Source organism: Macaca thibetana, chromosome 12 (assembly GCF_024542745.1).
Source record: "Macaca thibetana thibetana isolate TM-01 chromosome 12, ASM2454274v1, whole genome shotgun sequence".
Lineage (NCBI taxonomy): Eukaryota > Metazoa > Chordata > Mammalia > Primates > Cercopithecidae > Macaca > Macaca thibetana.
Window position 1 is genome coordinate 56,138,839 of NC_065589.1, and position 22,574 is coordinate 56,161,412.

General features: G+C 35.7%; 1 protein-coding gene across 1 annotated transcript in view; it reads right to left on the bottom strand.

The window, feature by feature from the left end:
- Positions 1 to 1,575: 1,575 nt before the first annotated feature.
- Positions 1,576 to 22,574, bottom strand: part of FAM171B (family with sequence similarity 171 member B) — a 72,104-nt gene continuing 51,105 nt past the window's right edge. Inside the window, exons 4-8 of the mRNA XM_050752497.1 lie at positions 20,015 to 20,173; positions 16,089 to 16,259; positions 13,311 to 13,427; positions 6,258 to 6,381; positions 1,576 to 6,013 (exon numbers count right to left, since the gene is read on the bottom strand). Of these exons, the coding sequence (XP_050608454.1) occupies positions 4,669 to 6,013; positions 6,258 to 6,381; positions 13,311 to 13,427; positions 16,089 to 16,259; positions 20,015 to 20,173 (1,916 nt within the window). The 3' untranslated portion in view covers positions 1,576 to 4,668. The remainder of the gene's footprint in view (positions 6,014 to 6,257; positions 6,382 to 13,310; positions 13,428 to 16,088; positions 16,260 to 20,014; positions 20,174 to 22,574) is intronic.

Sequence of the window (22,574 nt, forward strand, 5' to 3'; positions counted from 1 at the left end):
GGAAGCTATTCATCTACTATAGCTAACAAAGTGCAGAAATGTGTTATTGCAATATTTTAACAAACATCACAGGTAGTTTTAAAATGTAATCCTTAAGCTTACCTTTTTTGGAAAGAAAATAGTTATTTTTTTCTAAGACATGTACCATCATATACTTGATGAAAATGTTTTTCCATAATTTGTCATTGAGATTATTAGCTTTTCAGCATTTAATATGGCAAATTGTGGTTAACTTCTAGCCTATTTTCTTCTAGTCAAACTCTGAAGATGTTATGTTTTAAAAATCTTAATAGGCAGAAATCTACAGTCCTCAAACTGAGGCTCAAAATGAAAAGATAAAGACAAGTCAAAGAAAGAATATTTATTTTGATGGAGCAAACAAATTCAAAACTAAGAAAATAGGGCAGTTTTCTCAGAAGAAATTAGCCCTCCAGTTGATTTAGAGAGAACTTACTAAGTAAGCTGTCTCATTGTGTATCCATCTATTAAGAAATCCACCTATAAAAAGAGGTCCACAAGGTGATTTCATGGGGCCTAGATAAAGAAACACTGTGGTGTAGTTTAAATATTTCTCCAACATTTACTTCAAGGAAAGGATCCCTGATTATCTGCCAGTTATTAAGTACCGAAAGGTGAATCGCTTTTGATAAACTTGTTAAAATGTCTCTTAATTCCATCCAACTACTTTTCTTACAGTTCTTACATCTCAGTCTTCCCATATTAGTTTCTCTTCTGAGATGAGAATGTGATGATCAGTTTGTGAACATCGTCTGTTTGGCAGCTGTTTCTATGTTTTGTTACAAACCAGTACCATGTGAGTTAGGGTCCCCTATGGCTCCTCCAGGGGCTGTATCATTGCTGATAAGACTAAGACTCTCTTAGATGGAGACCAGGCTCCCTAACAAAGGTAGCCATAGCTTGGCTAGCACATGCAGGGATCCGAGTGAAACTATTTATCATAAAGACAGTGCTGGAAATTACAATCTCTATTGGTGAGTGGATTCAGAGTCCAATTCCCATTAGGACTGACCCAAGCTATTTTTAGTACCATATTCATTTATAAAAGTTACAGGAAATGTCTAAAAACATGGCAGTCAAGATAATTCTACAAAGTATTCTAAAGTCCCCAAATACAAACTGCCTGAACTTAAATATTGTTCAACTGATTAAGCAGATAGGTTATTGGAGAGCTAACTCTTTAAATATAAACAGCCTTTATGTTATCATTTAGATTCAGGTTTAGAGTTCAAAGAATATTTTTAAAAGGGGTTGAGGGTTTACTGTATCATTTTCTCCCTTAGGTGTTTTGGGATTTGTAATTTATTTTAGATTCGATCAGATTGTCTTAAGTCTCCTCAGTGGATGGAAAACAATTTGTCTACACTCAGCTCTAACAGTAAAAATGGGAACTTTGGAGACATGAAGTATAAAGAAATATCAAGTTCATTATATAAACAAAAGGGGTTATTTTACTGTAGGAGATGTAATAAGTAATAATTGAATATTTATTAGATTAAATGGCAATGTAGGGAGGAATGTTTTCTAGTTTACCAAAAATTAAACAATGCATCAAGCACATTTTAGATTTATTTTATTATTTTTGATGAACTATGTTTAACATTTTACAAATCTTCAGGTTGTTACAATTTTCAGCAGTAAATATAGTAGTAACAGCAATAAATACACCGAAATATGAGATTTCTCTGAAAGAATACAAAAAATAGAAACACCTGGAAATAAGAAGGCAAAATGTCAATTCTAGATCTGAAATAGAAATTAATACAGCTGAATTCCTTTACAATGCTGGTACATGGGAAAATGAGAAACTCATGCGCCTTATAAATGAATGTGTGACTTTGAGCTTCACCTTTCTGGGAAGTTTTGAGGGACATCATTTGACCCACAGATCTCTAAAACCCTATAATACATATCAATACCAGAGGATTCAAACACATAGTGGCCTGAAAATGATTGCCAAAGCAAAGAAGTGCTTTCATTCCTCAACATTTGTGATCTTTGTGGTATACTATGTATTATAAAAGGGCATAATCCCTATACAACTGCATAAAGTCATAAAAATTGATTTATAAAGTCTCAAGATCATAATATGTATTCAAAAATACATATAGCTGTGCTTTAGTAAATGAATCCATCAGTTAGTCGAGAGATAGTTTTGCCTTTAATATATATCCAAAGTATATACAATGGATCGACAAATGTTAACAATTTGTGACCAAAATCATCTAGGTTTATATTTGAAAAAAACCTTAGTTTTCAATTTAAAAATTTAAGAAAGTTGTGAATATTGTTTATTATCACTTGGGTTAAGAAAAGGTAGATGGCTTCAGCTTTTTAACAGGAAATTTGTGAACTACTCACAAATGAGAAGTCACACTCTTTTGATCATTAGAAAAGATAAATTGCCTATAATTACCAATTGCGAACAGCATGTGCAGTGTAAAAATAATAATGTTTTATTCTGAAATCAAACAAGTAGTTCTAGAAAAGCCCTTGGGATACATCATCTCATTTCCCTTACACAAAAATGAATAAAATAAGTGGCATACCTGAATGGTATACCCTTACACCAATATGTGTATTTCATTACCAAGCTGAGATGAAACATTTTTATTTAAAGGTGGGAAAAATAAACACTTAAAATATAAAGTTTTGCTATATAGTTTCTGACTTCATTCCAACATAATTTATCATCAATATATACTGTATTCAAAAAACAAGAAATACTACTCACATGCAAAATTTATTGTTCCAACATGAAACACTAGGTCTATATTTTTAATAAAACTGCACATCTGTTTAATTTGGTTAACTGAAAGAAAATGCACACTTAAAAAAGATGTTATATCCTTCTAATAATGCAAGTCTATATCAAAGGCACTTCAGCAGAGCACTAACTTTAACCTTTTCCAAATCATTTTCATTCGTGCTGCTTTTGATGTATCTTTCTGTGTAAGACCAATAAGAAGCCTTCTCTAATTGTTATAAGCCTTATCACTTAAAAAAAAAAAAAAGAAAAGGAAGCCTATGTATTACCCAAAACATTTATTTCTTCTATGGATTGGAGTAATATATAGCAAATATTTACCTAGGGTCTTTATGTTCTTTGGGTTAACACAGAATGGTAGGAAGGTTATTTGACAGGTTAGATGTTGCAGAAGTTGCAGGAAAAAATTGCACATCTAGCTATAATTTTACTGAAGCAAATGGGCTATTTTGGTTCACTGAACTTGTTGACGGTCTCTATGTTGCTCCCATGTTGAATAGCAGGGAATGAAAAACAAAGCAATTTAGGATTTTTACCCCCACAAGGGAAAGGTGCTTCAGACATTTGCCTTCAGGGAAATTTTAAGAAAAATGGGATCAGTTGATTTTAATGAATAATGAGCTTTTTATTTTTAGGATGTATGAATGGTAATTGAGTTAATTAAAAAGTTGTTCACATTGAATGCTTGCTATGATGAAAAGAATATAGATATATTACTTACAAAACTGAAAAAAGAAGTTGCAAAGGCTATAAGTAACTTAGGGAAAAGCTTTTACTTTCCCCCTGAAATTGAAACTGTTTTTCTTAAACATTTTTTAAGCAAATCAATATCTGGAGATACAACTACTATACTGAAGGTATTTTTGAGCCTCAGAAAAAATGGCATTTCTTTTTCTTCTCATCAACATTTAAGAAAAATAAATCAATGTTTATTTTTATCTCCACATATTTTATTTTAGTGTTCAAAAGAAACTTTCACATCATTTTTTAAAATTTCATAGCCTTTAAGTGACTGAGTTCAGGTTTTTAGAGTAGAAGAAATATATTAAAACCAATTTAGCCTAAAAGTATCAGTGAGCCTTAAATCAAAGTCATAGATTATTTTTTCAGATTTGTAAAAAGTTTTCCTTGACAGCTAAGCTTGCTTCATTGTTGAGGGGAAGAAAAAATAATTAATTTTTAAATAAAAATTGCCAAATTTCTAAATTACAAATTAATACCTTACTTATTTTGTGAAGTTATATCCAAAAACAACCAAAGAGCTGGTGTCTCCCTCTCTAATGACCAAGTAGCTTCTTGCTCATATTATATAAACGTAGGATTTACGTTTGGGATGATACAATACGCATGCTGTTTAAAGACCAAACAACATTTTCTTTGAGATAACTCCAGAGTAACATCAGTCCAAGTCATTTATCAAGTTATTTTTAAGTATAGGCAGAAGAGGACGTAATAGTAACATTTAAAAGAATATGATGCCTGAAGTCAGTTTTGTTTCTAAATGTTCCATGGGGTAGTCACCATGGCAGAGGCAACATTTTTGGAGGCAACTTGAGGAGTATATATTTCACTGTTTATTCTTAAGAGAGTCAAGGCCAAACTGGCTGGCCGAGCAACATTTTCAGAAAACTAACATCTTGATGCTATTTTACATTTTGAAAACTTGGATACTGTAATTCATTACCCAAAAATAAATGAATAGGCCAGAAAAAGCATTCCTTGGTATCTTTCTCTCTGATTACTGAATTACCATTTACTCTGCTTGAGACATGTCCAAGAACCATGAGATTGCTCAGTCTCAACTTCTTAAGTTCATACTGCAATTTACAACAAGAAGCAAGAATAAACGGCACGAGACAGCAGACACACAATCCCTTTTGGAGTTAATTTATGGGAATCAGTGGGCGTTCCTCTCGCTTCTTCCAGATGTTAGTCTTGCTATCTCTTTTGGCTAGTGGTGGTCTGCCCCTTCTTTTAGTGGGGGATGTATTAGCTTCAAAATCTTCAACAGTGCTTTTCCTTCCTAGGGACTCTTCCCCAGGGTGCTCCATAATCACTCCACTCCCTCCATCTAGGATGTGCCTTAAAGTTGGGTCCTCAGGGGAACAGACGGTGGTTCCACTCTCACTGCTGCTTAGGTCTAAATCTTCTAAGTAAAGGATCTTGGGCTGATGCATGCTTTTGATGAATGTTTTCTCCCTCTCGAGCTTTCTACTTGAGTGAAGCTCATTCAAGTCCACCCCAGAGTCCAGACTGGTGTCATTGCTCTGGGTTCTCTTGCCCTTTTTCAGGTCTATAAAGGAGTGCCTCACTTGCGCAACTGGCTTTCCATCAAGAGACACAAACCAGGCTCTGGGATGCGGGGAGGGCTTTCCTTTGGACAGCTCCAGGAGCGTCTGTTCTGAAATTCCTTGAAGTTCTGATGAAAATGGAGTCATTACAACAGCCTCATTTAGTGTTCCAGGAACAGAGACGGATTCCAGTAAACTGCTTGAATATCGGCTCCAATCTGAAGCTTGGGATGGCAAGCTCTGTTGACCTTCAAGTATGATATCCTCTTCCCTGGCATCTGGGGGCTGTGCATGAGAATGAATTGGCATTTTGGGCAAGGTCTGCGTAAAGTTCTCTCGATTTACTGGTTCCATCAGTTGGCCATAGACTAACTGTCCCTTTCTTGGCAAAGTAGCTGACTTAGCAGTATGTAGCTGTTCTGGCGTGGAGAAAAGGTCAGATGTTTGAAGAATGGCAATGGGCTGGCTGTAAATATGCATAAGCTGTTCAGGAATATGGGAACGCCCATAAGCCTCCTCATTACCTGTGAGATACCTCTTTTCATCTTGAGCATCACCTAGAGATGAAGATAGATTGTTGTTAATATGTTTAGGTTGTTTGGACCCTACACTGGGCTCCAAAGACTGTGTTGGGTTTCTTGAGTAATTATTTTGATTGACTGATAGAAATGCAACATCTTCATTGTAGATTTTAAAATCGTCCCGAGTTTTTACCATGGAAACTCTTTCTTCTGTTTCTGCCTTTGATGGTTCCTTTTTCTGAGGACTATATGAGGAGTTTTTGGCATTGAATAACTGTGACTTGTCCTCAGCTTTTAATGCAACTTTAACTGTACTGATATGATTTATGTGTGTTGTTGAAGTTGTCTGGTCTCTCTTGAGGACCTCAAGTTTAGTGATATTTCTTTCTCTTTTCTGTGGAGTACCACACTTATCCCTAGAGTAGAAGAGAAGGCAAAAAATATTTAAAAGTTATGACACAAATGGTTCATTTTTTAAAAATCACTCCACAATCTACACATCATATATGTGCAATGCTATTGTGAGATATGCAGATTAAAAATAAAGATATATTGTAAAATTAAATTTATTTCTACAAATAAACTTTTCAATGTACAGAATACACTGAAATGATACCATACCTTGATAATTTCTGTTTATAGCCATTAATATTTTCTTACCTGCAATAACAAAGTAGTACAGCAAAAAATCCAATGACAATGACTATTGTTCCTCCTAATATGGCTGTAAGAAATACTGTATGGTAGGCAGTTATGTCCTTGGAATCTTCATTTATACCTGAACCTACATGGTTCAATATAAACAAAGAGAAAATGTTATTTTAGATCAAATTCTCAACTATGTCACATGCTGGGTGAGGCACATTGAATAGGTTACACACTTTTATTTGTTTGCTCCCCTCCTATGACAGATTTCCCTATGGGTGAAGTAAACCTTCCCTATCCGTTGGCTTCATTGACTGACTCGCTTTAACCAATGAAATGTGAGCATATTAAATAAGTTTGCATGGTATGGCTCTGCCCTCTTGCTCAAGCCTTCTAATATGTGAATAGCATATCCCAGAGAGTTTTCATTCCTTCAACCTGGCGTCTAGAATGAGAGTATCTGTTGAACTGAATGAAGCCAAGTCCAACAGTGTAGCAGACAACCTGAAACACTCATGAAATGTAAGTAGCAAATAAGTGTTTGATATCGTTAGCCACCGAGACAGCAGGGTTGTTTGTTACTGCAGCAATGGCTATGACAGAAGATGCTGAGATGCTGCTATAGAAAGCTTAAAACATACGACATTGGCTTCCAGGCCAGGCAGTGAGAAAACTGTTTCAACAGGCAGTAAAACTGGTGATCCAAGTAACAAAAAAATTGGTAAAATAAACTGGGAGAAAATATTTTTAACTAATTTGAGCTTTGTACAAAGAGATTTTAAGATAGAATGTTGATTATCAGCTGTATTTACTATTTTATTTAATCTTTAAAAATTTTAAAGACAAATTCAAAAAAAAGGATTTACCAAAGCAAGCAGGGGTATAAAGAAATAGAATCCAAAAATTCTAAGACTTGAAGGATTAAGAGTTGCATCTCCTTCTACCTGGGCTCTAGAGTAAATGGAGCACAACTGACCCACTATCCTCCTGCTATGAGAACATACGTAAGGAATGGCATTGTGATAAGCTTTACTGCAGTAAAAGCTGACTAGGATGATTTCAACATAAAAATGAATGCTAGTGGTAAAAACACACATATTAAGACCAATGGAACAGAACAGAGAACCTATAAATAAATCCATACATCTATAGTGAACTCATTTTCAACAAAGATGCCAAGAACACATACTGGGGAAAGGACAGTCTCTTCAATACACAGTGCTGGGAAAACTGGATATCCTTATGCAGAAGAACGAAACTAGACTCTTATCTCTTACCATATACAAAAATCAAATCAAAATAGATTAAAGACTTAAATCTAAGACCTCAAATTACGAAATCACCAAAAGAAAACACTGAGGAAACTCTCCAATAAATCTGGGCAAAGATTTATTGAGTAATATCCTGCAAGTACAGGTGACCAAAGCAAAAATGGGATAACATCAAAAGCTTCTGTAGAGCAAAACAATCAACAAAGAGAAGAGACAACCCACAGAATGGGAGAAAATAATAACCAGAATATATAAGGAACTCAATTCAACAGGAAAAATTCTAATAATCCCATTAAAAAATGACCAGAAGACTTGAATAGAACACTTCTCAAAAAAAGACAAACAAATGGCAAACAGGTATATGAAAAGAAGCTCGACATATTTGATCAGAGAACTGCAAATCAAAACTACCATAAGATCATCTTATCCCACCCAGTTCACATGACTTTTATCCAAAAGACAGGCAATAATGAATGCTGGTGAGGATGTAGAGAAAAGGGAACCCTCCTACACTGTTGGTGAGAATGTAAATTAATATAGTCACTATGGAGAACAATTAGGATGTTCCCCCAAAAAAATAGAGCTACCATATGACTCATCAACCCCACTGCTATATACCCAAAAGAAAGGAACTCAGTATATCAAAGAGATATCAGCACTCCCATATTCATTGCAGCACTGTTCACAGTAGCCAAGATTTGAAAATGACCTAAGTGTCTATCAACAGATGAATGGATAAAGGAAATGTGGCATATATACACAATGGAGTACTATTCAACCATAAAAAAGGATGTGATCCTGTCATCTGCAACAACATGAAAGGGAGTTTAGGACATTGTGTTAAGTGAAATAAGGTAGGCACAGAAAAATAGACTTTGCATGTTCTCATTCATCTGTGGGAGCTAAACACTAAAACAACTGGAAATTGAGGGTAGAATGATGGTTTACCAGAGGCTAGGAAGGGTAGTGTGGGGTTAGGGGAGAGTAGGGATGGTTAGTTAATTAGAATGAGTAAGATCTAGTATTTTGATGGTACAACAGAGTGAATACAGACAATAATTGTACATTTAAAAATAAAGAGTATAATTAAAACATTTATAACAAATAAATGCTTGAGGTGATAAATACCCCATTTATGTTGATGTGATTATTATGCATGATTATTATGCATTGTATGCCTGTATTAAAATAGCTCATGTACCTGAGAAATATAAATACCTATTATGTACCCACAAAGATAAAACATTTAAAAACATGATAAAGATGAATGCTATTGGGCAGCTAATCTTGAGGTAATCTGCTTCAATATCACAAAGACTTCAATATCACAAAGCTCAAAAAGGTATATAATAAGTCTACTTATCAGTACCAATTATATTCTAATATGTATTCAGGGAGATAGGGTAAGAAGAGTGAGTGGTGGGGCAACTGGTTTCTGGTCATCTTTACCATGAGAAAACATCCAGAATGAGGCTCCCACCTGCACTGAGGACACTGAAGAATTTGAGGGACCACCACCTCTTTAATTTTATCTTTCAAATTTTGCACTAAAGATTTGGAGAAACAGTATTGCAGTTATGCATGTAGACTTTACAGCCAAAGTGTCTGCATTGGAACTCTCACCTCACCATTTATTTTTATTCAGTCTTGGGAAAGTTTCATTTCTTTTGTATCTACTTCCCCTATCTGTAGAGGAGTAACAGTTATTTAATCCTCAGCAGTTCACATGGGTTAGATATGAGTAAATACTTGTGAAACACAGACCAGTGCTTGGCTCATGATAAGCGCTCAGTTTTAGCTATACCACACTATTCTTGAATGAAGCTTTAAGGTTATATTAAAACGGGCACTCTACTATTGGCCATGATTTCACAGATGGTGACTGATCTATCTTATTTAATAGACAAACACAACACTGTACGATATGAAATTTTGTCAAACAAGAAATGAGAGTAACTTTCTGCTATCTGTAGATTTGTATGGAGGTTTGGTTTGATTATAACTGGGCATAAATGAGTTTGTTTCCAGAATGGAATAATGCTAACAACTCCACAGGAATCCAACAAAACTCACATTTGGAAACAGGATGTTGACATATTGAGTTTGCCCCAAATCCTATACGTATGGCAGTAGCAAGAGAATGCATCTGTCTGTGTGCATGCATGTCTAAAAGGAGTTAGGTAGAAAAGCATTTTTTTTCATTCAAGTATATTTAAAATGCACATTTAAAACACTTGCTTATTAAACTGTACTCAACCACCTACTCTCCTACACCAATCTGAAAAATTAATCTCTTGCACTTAATATTTTTCCAAGGAATTCTAGAATTCTATTTAAACTTTAAAAAACAAATTAACCACATTTATAACTAAAGAAGCTCTGCAAACACTAGCTCATCATAGGCACAATTTTGAGATTTTATATATCTTAAAATGTTTAGGGACATTAGGAATTGTGTCATAATCAACATATATATATTTGGTCTCTGTCCCTAGTTTCTGGCACAGAGCTTCTAAAACACTTGGAATTTCCTGAGCAACAGGGGTTCCAGGAGTGTCTTTTGTTCTATTATGTGGTCTTTGACCCTGTTTCCTAACATAGAGCTCCTAAATCCCTTGGAATTTTCTGGGTGTTGGGAGTATCTTTTGTTCTAACTTGACTCTGGGCGGGCTCATGCCTGGGGGCTGGTGACCAACAAGCCATGCTTAGAAGCTTGTAGCTTTCAGCACCACCCCTCATACTCCGGGAAGGAGAATGGCTGGAGATTAAGTTAATAATTGATCATGCCTGCACGAGGAAGCCTTCATCAACATCCCTCAAGTGTAGGGTGTGTAAAGCCTCTAGGTTGATAAACACATCCACGGGCCAGAAGGGTGATATACCCCAACTCTGGGGGAAAAAGCTCCTGTACACAGGACCATTGCCCTATGTACCTTTTCATCTGCTCTTCATCCGTATCCTTTATCGTTTCCTTTATTACAAGCTGTTAAGTGTAAGTAAGTGTTCCCCTGATTTCTGTGAGCTATCACAGCAAATAATCAAACCTGAGGAGAGAATTGTGCAAACCCCCCCATTTGAAGCCAAATCTGAGAACCTGCTGCTTGCAATGGGCACCTGAAATGGGGGCAGTCCTATGGGATTAAACCTTTAACCTGAGGGGTCTGATGCTAACTGTAAGTAGACAATGTCAGGACTGAATTGAATTATAGGATATAATCAACGTCCACTGAAAATTGGAGAATTGGTTGGTGTGTGGAAAGACCATGTGAAGACACCTTGAGAAAATGGCCATGTAGAAGCCAGGAAGAGACCTCACCAACCCTGACAGCACCTTGACCTTGGACAGTAGCCTCCAGACTGTGAGAACATAAATTTCTGTTAATAGCCAGTTACTACTCTGCAGTTATTTTGTTATGGCAGCCTGAGCAGACTAACACAATATCCAACTCTCCCAATTTAGAAACAAGAAAACTAATGCTCAGTTGGGTAAGTACCTATTTCAAGCTCACTCAGTTAATTACAGACAAAGTAAGGGCTATCATCAAGTTATCCATATTTCTAATGTAGTATTCCTTTGATTGATATGCTTGCAGAATAAATTCTTCAAAAGCATCACTAGAAGATCTCTAATTCAAACTAAACAAGAAGCCCCTACTTTTATTTTCGTACTCATCCAAACAACATCTTTTCCAATAAATAATCTGGAACAGAACTTCCACGTGGTTTTAGAAAATAATTTTGGCTTTTGTAATTCATAAAGCTATCTTACGTAATTCAGTTATTTTAGATATATTTTTAGTGTAAGTACATTTCTCTATAAAACTGAAATGCTCCATAGGTTATTTTTATTAAAAATGAAATGAGTTGTATGAAATTAGTTTTTCATCGATATTTCATTATAGTTGCAAATATAGAATGGGATAAGGCCAGACAGCTGGCAAGATTGTATGATATTTTGCATCATGAAAAGCAAAAGTAACCACCCTCTGGTTTCTGAATAAATAATCTTGTAAGCACTAAGTTCAAATAGAAATAAAAAGAACATTTCTCGTGATTATATATGGCTACCTAGTCCCAGCTTCTCAAGAGGCTGAAGTGGGAAGATCCAGAGTTTGAGCCCAGCCTGAGCAGGCAACATAGCAAGACCCAATCAAAAAAGAAAATTCAAACTTGCCAACACAGAATGAAAATAACAATCAAACTTGATTTTAAAAATTAGAGAAAACCGATAGCCTTCAAAATAATAGATAGTTATAATAATGTTAGATGACAAAATGCTGCAGATAAACATATGTAAAATGCCATCCATGTTCTGGATCAGGGTAAGTACTAGGACTATTCCTAATCAGTATGAAATACCCAGGTAGCAACTACCCCTCAGCTGTGAGCCAAAACACTTGATAAACCAAAAGAATTATCTCTAATGCATGTATATCATAATCTTCAATCATGTATTCAACTTTCACTCTAAAATCTTCACTAAAATAACACTAAACTTTTGCTTTGTTTTTAATCTGTAAAAACACAAACCTACAAAAATAAAGGAATATAAGCTATCATAATTGACTCATGAAAGCTGGTGGCAGGGAAAGCCAAGAAGCAATTTGATTTATGCCAACACATACCCAAAAGGCCCAGGGTAGCAGGCTGACAGTGCAACCAGTCTAGACTACTGCAGGTTAGAGAATTTTTCTTTTTTTCAAAATTTAATGGCTAAAATATGCAATGTTTGAATATTTTGAGGAATGTACACAACTTGAGATCAATGTAGGGTTTCCTGAGGTACAAATTACCTAGATAATTTGACAACATGTTAAATATAAGGAAATAAAATTCTCATTCTTCCTAGAATATGAACAGATCTTCCCTAGGGGACAATTCATGGTTTTGCTCCCCAGCCTCCATCTTCCTTCTGTTCAAAATGTCAGACCAATTTTCATTTAGTACGGGGGTGTCCAATCTTTTAGCTGCCTTGGGCCACACATAAAATACATTAATGATAGCTCATGAGCTCAAAAAAAAAAAAAATCACAAAAAAACTCAATGTTTTTAGGAAGTTTACAAATTTGTATTGGGTCTCATTCAAAGCTGTCCTAGGTTGCATACAGCCTGTGGGCTGGGGGTTGAACAAGCTTGATTTAATACATCCTCAGTCTTTTCTTGAATGATGGTGTCTGCAGACTTCCAAGAGCCCTTCCTCTCCTCCTCAATCCCCACCAAGTAACATGTGTGCTCATGACCCAAAAGTGGGCCAATGGGATGATCATTCTTCAGCCCTAGAATGACCAGGAATAGTATAAGGAAAATACTGGAAAGGGCTGGAAAGGGTTGGAGCCAGCCACCACACAGCAGCAACCTGGCAAAGGTTGTCAAGCAGGCTGCTAACTAGGCCATCTGGCACGGCAAGGAGTCCTGCCTTTCAGCATGTGGTTCTTCAGCCTTCCCTGGGTTCCTGTGAACTCCCTACATCCTTCTAATATAGCATATTTTTAAATTACTCAAAGTATTTTTCTGTTGCTTGCAACCAAAAGCTCTGATTTGGACAGAATTTATTCATTAAAAAAAAGTAGACTAAGAAAATACTTGATTTGAACAAACTTCACTCTTCACAGATTCATCAGATATAACTATAAGAGACCTTATACACATGAAAAAAAAAATGCTGAGATCAAGTTCCATCCCATTGTCATACAGCTTGTAAGTGGCAGTGCTTAGAATAAAACTGAGGTCTGCTGCTATCAATTCCAGCAAGACTATTTGGATTATATGTTTTAATTACTTTCATTTTTTACAATACCTCTAGTTCCTGGAAGTGGAGCTGCTATCCAGTAGCCCAAATGTGGTGCATCATATGTCCAGATTAAATGACTGTTATGTTCCTTGACCATTCCCCGACCATGATTTACCCAAGCACCTAAAAAGGAAGGTATGTAAAAAATACCAGTTAGTTACAGTTATATATCTTAAGAACTGATGGTCATGCATAGAATACGTTATGGGACTTTTTCAAAGATTATGAAAACTGTGGCAATATATTATCATAGGCTAATAAATATCACATCATATTATAATATGGTATATACTGTAATAGAATAATTTGGATCATTTGTCATGACCAAAAAACACTGTAAATAAACTAAGGATGGCCAGGTGCAGTGGCTCAAGCCGGTAATCCCAGAACTTTGGGAGGCCAAGGCATGTGGATCACAAGGTCAGGTGTTCAAGACCAGTCTGGCCAACATGGTGAAACCCCGTCTCCATTAAAAACACAAAAATTATCAATTACGACACCTATTATTGTAATAGGTACTGAAATAAACTCACCTTAGAATCAGACCTTCAAAAAACTGGATCACAAAGCCTTAATCACGGAATTCGTGAAAAACTCATCTATTAATTTGGTGAGTTTTAAAATTAAAAAGTACTAAATTTTCACATTTCTTGATATTAATACATGTTTTTGGCATACAAATTAAGAATTGTCATTCCAAAAAAATTGTCATTTTATATTAAAACAAAATAGTTATTTAAAAAAAACACAAAAAATTAGCCAGGCGTGGTGGTGCATGCCTGTAATCCCACATACTCAGGAGGCTGAGGCAGGAGAATCGCTTGAGCCTGGGAGGTGGAGGCTGCAGTGAGCTGAGAGTGTGCTACTGCACTCCAGCCTGGGTGACAGAGCAAGACTCTGTCTCAAAAAAAGAAAATAATAATAATAAAATAAACTAAGGACATAGACATACTTAGAAAAATCATGACTCTCCAGATTCTATTTAAACTGCATATTAAGATAGCTTGTATCACGTGTTCTGATATTCTGATTAAATATACTATTTTATGGCCTTAATTTTTTACTAAATATTGTTTTCGTCTAGTACTGTTGGTATTGTTCTTATAGAACTAGATCTTCTAAACTTTCAATAAATGTTACCTCATCCAGTAAAATTTGCTGTCAGAAGAAAAAAGAATTCAGTAAAACCTATACCTCTTATGAAGTTTTATTTATAAATAGCATAACAAAGCTATTTGAGTTTGGTGTATATTTGTATTATGGTTTATTGATTTATTATAGGGAATTATCTACAACATGTAAAAAAGTATTTTAATAAGGTAGAGAAACTTGAAAATGATGAGAATAATTTAATCTATTGCTTTTAAACAGTCCACAAGTGTTACATCAGTGATAAATCAATTCAAAAAATGTTGCCACTGAAAGGTACATTAGAGATAAATGCCTTGGCCAGAAAGAACAATCAGCAACCAGGGACTCAAACAACAGATATTCTTTTTTTAAGTGCCTTAACACAGCTTCCTCATTCAACAAATCAGGAAACTGAGGCCCAAATAAGTTAAATGACTTATTCCAAATAGTACTGCTGGTAAACAGACTAGACTCCAAATCTTAGAGTTTTTAATCTAATGATTTCAGTAGCATACTATCATGGTTATATAGTTTCCACTCTTTCTTTAAAACATAGATACATTACTGCTTATATTCTATAGTGAAAACATATGTGTTTTGGGGGTCTTATTACCCACATGAAATCCCATTTCAAGTCTCCTTTGAGGATCTATTGTGCCCTATTCTCCGTCAACATGATCAGTATAGGGTTCTACCCCAGCTTCAACACGTGACTTGAAGTCTAAATAAATCTGTGCATTCAATTTGCAGGTCACAAAGACAGGTTCTAAGATGGGCATGCAAACTCCACTCTACAACTACAGTGAGTCCAAGGGCTTCTGCTATATATAGCTCCTAAGAAAATCTCTGCACTGGCCTTCAACCTGGCAAAGTATAACATTAGAGCACCTACAGCCTTCTTGTCACTCTGAAGGGAAATCCTATCCTAGAAAGGTGCTAATACAGAGCAAACAGATGGGAGTCGGGGAGGAGAGAAACCAAGCCCAAGCCCTGTGAAACTAACTAGACTGTACATGACTCACCCAAGGAAGTCCTACCTCTAAACTTTTCAGCTGTGGGCTGATCATTTTCCTTTTTCTTTTCTTTCTTTTTTTGGTAACTTACACTCCTACCTTATTTACATGGGAACCCATGAACAAAACAAAAGGAAGCTGAGGATGAAAATATACATATATTTCCAGCTGCTATTTAGGAGGCAAAACCCAGAGAACAAAACTAGTATCTAAGGGGTTTCTTTGGAAAAACAATTACTCTTTCTATCTCTTAATAACATAATGTTATTTTTTTTCATGAAACTAGCATACATTTCCCAATTGCCTTAAACCATGCTCTTAGATAGGTATTATGAGCTTATCAAAACAAAAGCAAACTTCTAAGAACAGAGATAATTTTAAAAAATTATTTCTACCTCAGAATGGTGGTGCTACAAAAAGGTAATGGAATGAATAAATAATGCTATTTTTTGACATGTGTATTCCCATCATTTCCCCAATAGTTGTATTATATTAAAGTGAGGTCAATTTTGGTCACTAACAAATACATTTGTGATGTTACTGAAAAACTAGAGCTGTATCAAGTTCTAAGATAAAACAGTCAGCTAGTCAATTGACAAATATGCAAAATATTCAGAATATTTTAAGCTAGCTCACATACCTGTGTTCATATCAAATGTCCAAGCAGGTATGCGATCCCCTGCACTTACATCATTCAGACGTAGAAGAGGAAGAGAAATCTGAATAGAGCCATTGACTTTTAGTTCTTTTCCTCCAGAATATATTTTCACACATATTGCAGCAAGAGGGGTCAATTCAATGTTTTCAAAACCTATAAAAGAGGACAGTTTATTAAAATCATATATAAACAGAAGTGGTAGTTACCTAATTATTATGGGTCTAAAATAAGTAGTTCCTCTATTTCACCAAGGGTTATCTATTTTAATATCAAATAGATACTGAATACACATTAAGGATTTTTAAAATGTAATTTTAAAATATTGTCTAAATATAGGCTATGCAATGTAACATAAATCAATATGAACCTAAGTTATCTAAGTCATCTGATACAAGGGCACTAGAATCCAATTCAATATTTTTATAAATCTAAAAAGCAACAACCAAAAAAACCCCATCTCATACAGAACCACACTCAAATAAAGGCTCCATCATACACCATCAATGCAGATGTGGATTTGAAATATCTGGCCCTCTCTTTTCCAAGACCATCTGTTTCAAGGAGTGCTAGAACCCACAGATCCAGCTGCACTTCTTACATAAAAAGCATTCAGATTAAAAGTATAATTTTTAATGGATAGGTTTAGGCAATTAAACATGAAACAAAATCACTGTAATATTACTTGATAAAAATTATGTCTTAATATACTTGATTATTCATACAATTGAAAGAATATAAACTTAGATTTTAAATCTAATACTAGACTTCCAAGCTTGAAAAGTAGGAGAAAGGGAGATAACAGAATTGGTTATATTGTTTTGCCTAAGGTTTTAAAGATTTAATTATACAATTTATAGTAAGGCTTCTTAAATATCAGGAACTATCTACAGATATCTGTTACACTCTGGGCAGAGAGAGGGAGCAGAAAGTGCCTTTCTTTTGCTTTTGAAATATTAGCAATGCCAAACAAAGTTATAATATATACCAGAATATTTATGAAGAATAAAATTACAGATTTTTAAATTACAGTATTTCTACAAATAGATGGTGAAAGTATACTTTTTATCTATTTGCTTTTGGTCTACACTTTTGAATCTTTGGCTTCAAAACTAGAATTTTGTTCATTCATTTAACAAATATTTACAGAGTCCCTACCAGCACCATGCACTCATATGGGCCCCAAAGACACAGTAAATACATAATTTCTGATATTGTCTGCAATACTTTCTTCATAATTCCTATCAAATATCCTTTTCCCCCCCATGTATTTACTCCTCATCAGTTTTTTCCCCCATCCAAATGTAAGTGCATGATAATCTAGAAAAGGAACATAATTAGGTGGTCAAAAAAGGCCTCCTGTCTGAGGAGGGCACATCTGGGCTGCAGCCAAATGGGAAGGACCTCCAAGAACTTTCCAGGCAGAATAAACAAGTCCAAAGCCTCCAAATTAGAAGTGATCTTGGCAGGTGCAGGAAAGAAAGGTGGCCACAGGGCTAGAGGGCAGCACGGGAGACAGGCAAGAGTGGAGGGCCTTGGCAGCCACAGAAAGAGTACTCATTATCATGACTACTTATCATCTGGAATGGCTTCAACCATCAGACAGGGCAAGTAGTGGCTTATTGAAAATTTTCAATTAAATATAAGAATTAACTGTAGTAAATTACCTGAAGGACTAATATTAAATGAGCAAAGCAGTGCCATATATATTTTATAGGCTGGTATTGCTAGTAAGTCATCCACTGCAAGCACAAATCAAATGTTGTATAAATTGTTAAGTAACTACATCAAACTATTCAGTAAAACCAGTTGGCTGGCTTTCTGAAGTACCTGCCTCAACCCCACCCTTCAGCTCTGTGCAGTCAGTGGCTTTACAAACTGTTGACACAGACACACCAGCATTTGAGATAAAGCCAACTCGGAGGAGAAAAGCATGGTGCAAGGGGAAAAAGACTGATAAAAAAAATGAGAAGGAGAACAAAACTTTTATGAAAGAACATTCGTATCCTCACTGAACTCTAGAACTGTGTAATCTTAATAGAGTGACCACTAGCTGCATGTGGCTATTTAAATTAAGTTCCTCAGTGCACTGGTCATGTTTCAAGAGCACAACAGCCACATGTTGGACAGAGAAGAGTATTTCCATTTGGCAGCACTGCTCTAGAACTTTTTAAATGAGAGCAGCATTCTCAGGATAATCCAAACTTTTAATGAATAATCTCAAAAGCAGTGTTGGGGGACAGAGTTCATTGTGACCCTTTTCCACTGGACCTAATGAGTCTTGGCCATGAACACACTTCAGAGCCATGAGCTTCATTTGTGATAGTGTGTACAGATACCATTCTAGTAAATGTTTTTATTTACAGCATGCTGTAGGTTACATCTGGAAAATCTTGGCAGATGTCTTAGTTTGGCTTCCTCAAGAAGCAGACCCTGAGATAATAATTTGAGTGCAAATAGTTTATTTTGTAGGTAAGCCCAGGAAGCACCTATCACTAAGAGAAGCATAATTCAGAAGGAAGGAAGGGAGCCAACACAGGATATGTTAACAAGCAGGTTATCACTGTGGTAACTCCAGCTCAGTTCCACTGGGGACATACACTGGCTCAGAGTTGTCCTAGCCACACCAGCTCTTATGTGTCATTAGTTGACAGCTTGCCCCATGTGATGGTCAAGTGTGCTTCCTGGAACCAAGGAATGCCCTCAGGCAGTCACAGATGTGTGCAGTAGGAAAAGCAGGTTTGTAACAGAAGAATGAGTGTCACCTGGCTGGGGCACTGATAGCATCAACTACAGCAAGCAAAACAAAACAAAACAAAACTATCTAACCAAAATACTTATTTCCTGTTATCACTCATTGCTGGCTGTTCCTCAAATGAAACAAAATATCTGGAAAAAAAGATGAAACTATCAGAATTATAGACTGTTTGAGGTTATTTTAAACAGTGGATTTTCAGTTAGGTTACAATGAGTGGTAAAAATGGTAGAACAGGCCTGTGATTCCAGCACGTTGGGAGGCTGAGGTGGGTGGATTGTTGAGCAGAGGAGTTAAGACCAGCCAAGGCAACATGGCGAAACCCCATCTCTACAAAAAATAAAAAAATTGGCTGGGTGTGGTGGTGCACGCCTGTAGTCCTAGCTACTTGGGAGGCTTAGGTAGGAAGATCACTTGAACCTGGGTGGTTAAGGCTGCAGTGAACCAAAATCATGCCACTGCACTCCAGCTTGGGAAACAGAGCAAGACCCTATCTCAAAAGAAAAAAATGGCGGAACAAGTATGGATATACAGAGGGAAATGATGTTTTTAAGGGGTTTATTTATGAATGTATTTTTAAATGTAAAATTCCATTGTTCCCCTAACTTTTATATTATGACAGCCTTATAGAAATGAGTGCTGTTGACTCTGAAATACATATATTTTCAGCATTTATATTTTATACAGAGAATAGCAAATATTTACAATAGCTTACTCCAATCTATAAACTTTTTTATATCTCAATTATTGACACTTCTCATCAGTTGGTTAAAAATGAATAGGTAGAATTATGAAAAAAATACAAACTGAATTCTAATTTTTAAATGTATTAAATTTTCAAAGCTATACAATAATCATAACTATTTTCTGTACCTTACCTGCTTTGGATCAAATAAAATTTAATAAATTTAGAAGAAATCAAAATTTCCATGCATTTGAAATAATGTATGCAGAGTTTTTCTTTCATGGAATAATATATATTTAATTGGATAAAGGGAATTATTATATACATTTTAATAACTAGATTTATGTCTCAAGTGATGTGTATTATCCATAGCTTAAATATTGAATATTTAATAGCTATCTAAATAGCTAAATATTTGATGAAAGATTTGTGTACTAATGTTTCTAACTATATTATGCAAAAAGATAATACCTGGTTTATTGAGAGTAATTCCAGTTGTATGCAGAAAATTGTCCACTTTCAAAAACTGTTGTAGAACTGTAAGATAGCCGGTAACGTTGCTTATATGATGGTTGTCAGGAAGTTTAATTAAGGCTTTTGAAAACTGAACACTTGGTTGAGATTTGGCATCTGGAATAAAGGAAACCTTATTAACAAAGAGATAAAGGCATGTTGACCATAGCAGCATTGGTCAGGATGTTTTACTTTAAAAGAAGCAATTATAATTATTGCTAAATATCATTAGCATCTTCTCATGTAATTATTTTAAATGCAGAACTAAGAAATTTTCCTTTCTTTAGATGACACAACGCACCTTTGTAACTGATTGATTCTGCTGCCCAGAATTTCCTCACCCTTTTCTTTCCACTCTGGGGAACCCTACACTGACCATTTTTAGCCCATGTGTTTCATTTGGGGTCTCATTTCTGTAACAGTAGTGGAGTTGATGGTGCATGCCAGAATGTGCTGAAACCAATTAAAAGCATCTTATTCTCTTGGCCACAGTGATTTGTTCAATGATGGGCCCTGTCCCAAGCACAGTTAATGAGATGTAATGTGTGTTTTGCTTGGACTGTATTTTATGTGAGCAGGTATACATCCAGGAGTTGTAACAGCCATCTTGCAATAAAAAATGAAAGCTTGTTTAAAAATCGAGGCAGCATTCAAAGAGTGGAGAGTTGAGAAACTGAGAACCAGTTTTCAGTTATTTCTACTGAAGTCCTGATCGAGCCATGTCTAAAGTTTGTCCTATTCCTACAGTTACCATCTATAAGAGAAATAAATAAATGCTTCTTTTGGGCTTAAGCTAGATTAAACTGGGTTTTCAGTAACTTGCAAAAGAAAAGTGTCTCTGATGATATTCAGCCACATACTTAAGTCGGTAAGCTTCTCTATCAGTTAACTAACCACGCATTAAAAGTCTTTCAAATTCCAGGTACTCAATTTATAAATATCTCAGTAACTGAATTTTTCCTAAGTATAAATATCTCAGTATCTTCTAACATTATTTATCAAGTGAGAATTCAGTGACAATATTGATATTTCTGTAATCAACAGATTTTGAATTTAATAATTCAAAGATCAACTCTTACACTGAAAATTATCAGAAACATCAGCTTTTGCTTTGAACTTTAGTAAGGTCACCGATGAAGACAGAAGTAATCAATTAAATTATTAGAATAGAAAAGACATCAGTTTTTAAAGAGCTGCATGACAATAAATGATAAATGAAACAATGTAAGACTTCTCAGTTTGTAGTTTTTGTGTGTGTGAAGCTAGAAAAAGTAATACCTGGAAAATAGTTAAGAAAAGTAACATAATTATATGCTTTTGTTTGGTTGTTGAGGATACAATCTAAAGCCGTCTGATCACTCACAGGTACTACCTACGACTTGCTCTTTTAATATGTGGCTTAATTATTTTGAAGACCACATTTCTTACAACTGAATACATGCACACTAAGCAAAATGTCTAGCTGAGCTTCTGTCAGGTTTTTACATTCCTAAATGTTCTAATTTCTCCTTTGGCCATAAATACATAAACACACAGGCTTAATTTCCACTGTACAAACCTAATGAAACATTTTATGGAAGTTTAGCAGTAAGGATATATATTTTTCACAGAAAGATTTAACATCATTATGAAACATTCATACTTTCCTGCCTGGCCTTATGAATGGGTCACCTTTTAGGAAAATGAGACAGTAAAAGGAAGGGATTTGAGAATTCAAGAGGACTCACAGTGTTCTCACAGAAACCTGCCAAGGCATGGCCAGTACTTTCCAGACAAATGAGTGCTTACCATTGCTTGGCACAGTGGCAAAGGATTGGTACGGGACATGGTCACACAGATCCATTTCATGCATTCCAGCAGAAACTATGATTTTTTAATGGGGTTTGAAGATGCCAGTAAGGGGTAGAGATGCATCAAAGCAAACACTGAAGAGGAACTGTGAAGAAGCTAATTTCATTAACGCCCCAACAGCATTAAACATAGCCTCTCTGTATACTTGTGGTTCTTATTTACTTTCCATTCTTTCACACAAGGCTCCACATCTACCATTCTGCCATACACAGCAAAAGTCACTAGCTCAAAATTCTGGCAAGGCCAGGCATGGCAGCTCCCAGCACTTTGGGAGGCTAAGATGGGCGGATCACTTGAGGTCAGGAGTTTGAGACCAGCCTGGCCAACATGGTGAAACCCCATCTCTATGAAAAACATAAAAATTAGCCAGGCGTGGTGGTACATGCCTGTGGTGTCAGCTACTTGGGAGGCTGAGGTGGAAGGATCACTTGAGTCCAGGAGGTGGAGGTTGCAGCAAGTCAAGATTGCACCACTATACTCCAGCCTGGGTGACAGAGCCAGCTGTCTCAAAAACAAACAAACAAACAAAAGCTGGCCAGGCACAGTGGCTCATGACTGTAATCCTAGCATTTTGGGAGGCTGAGTCGAGTGGTTTACCAGAGGACAGGAGTTCAAGACCATCCTGACCAACATGGAGAAACCCCGTCTCTACTAAAAATACAAAATT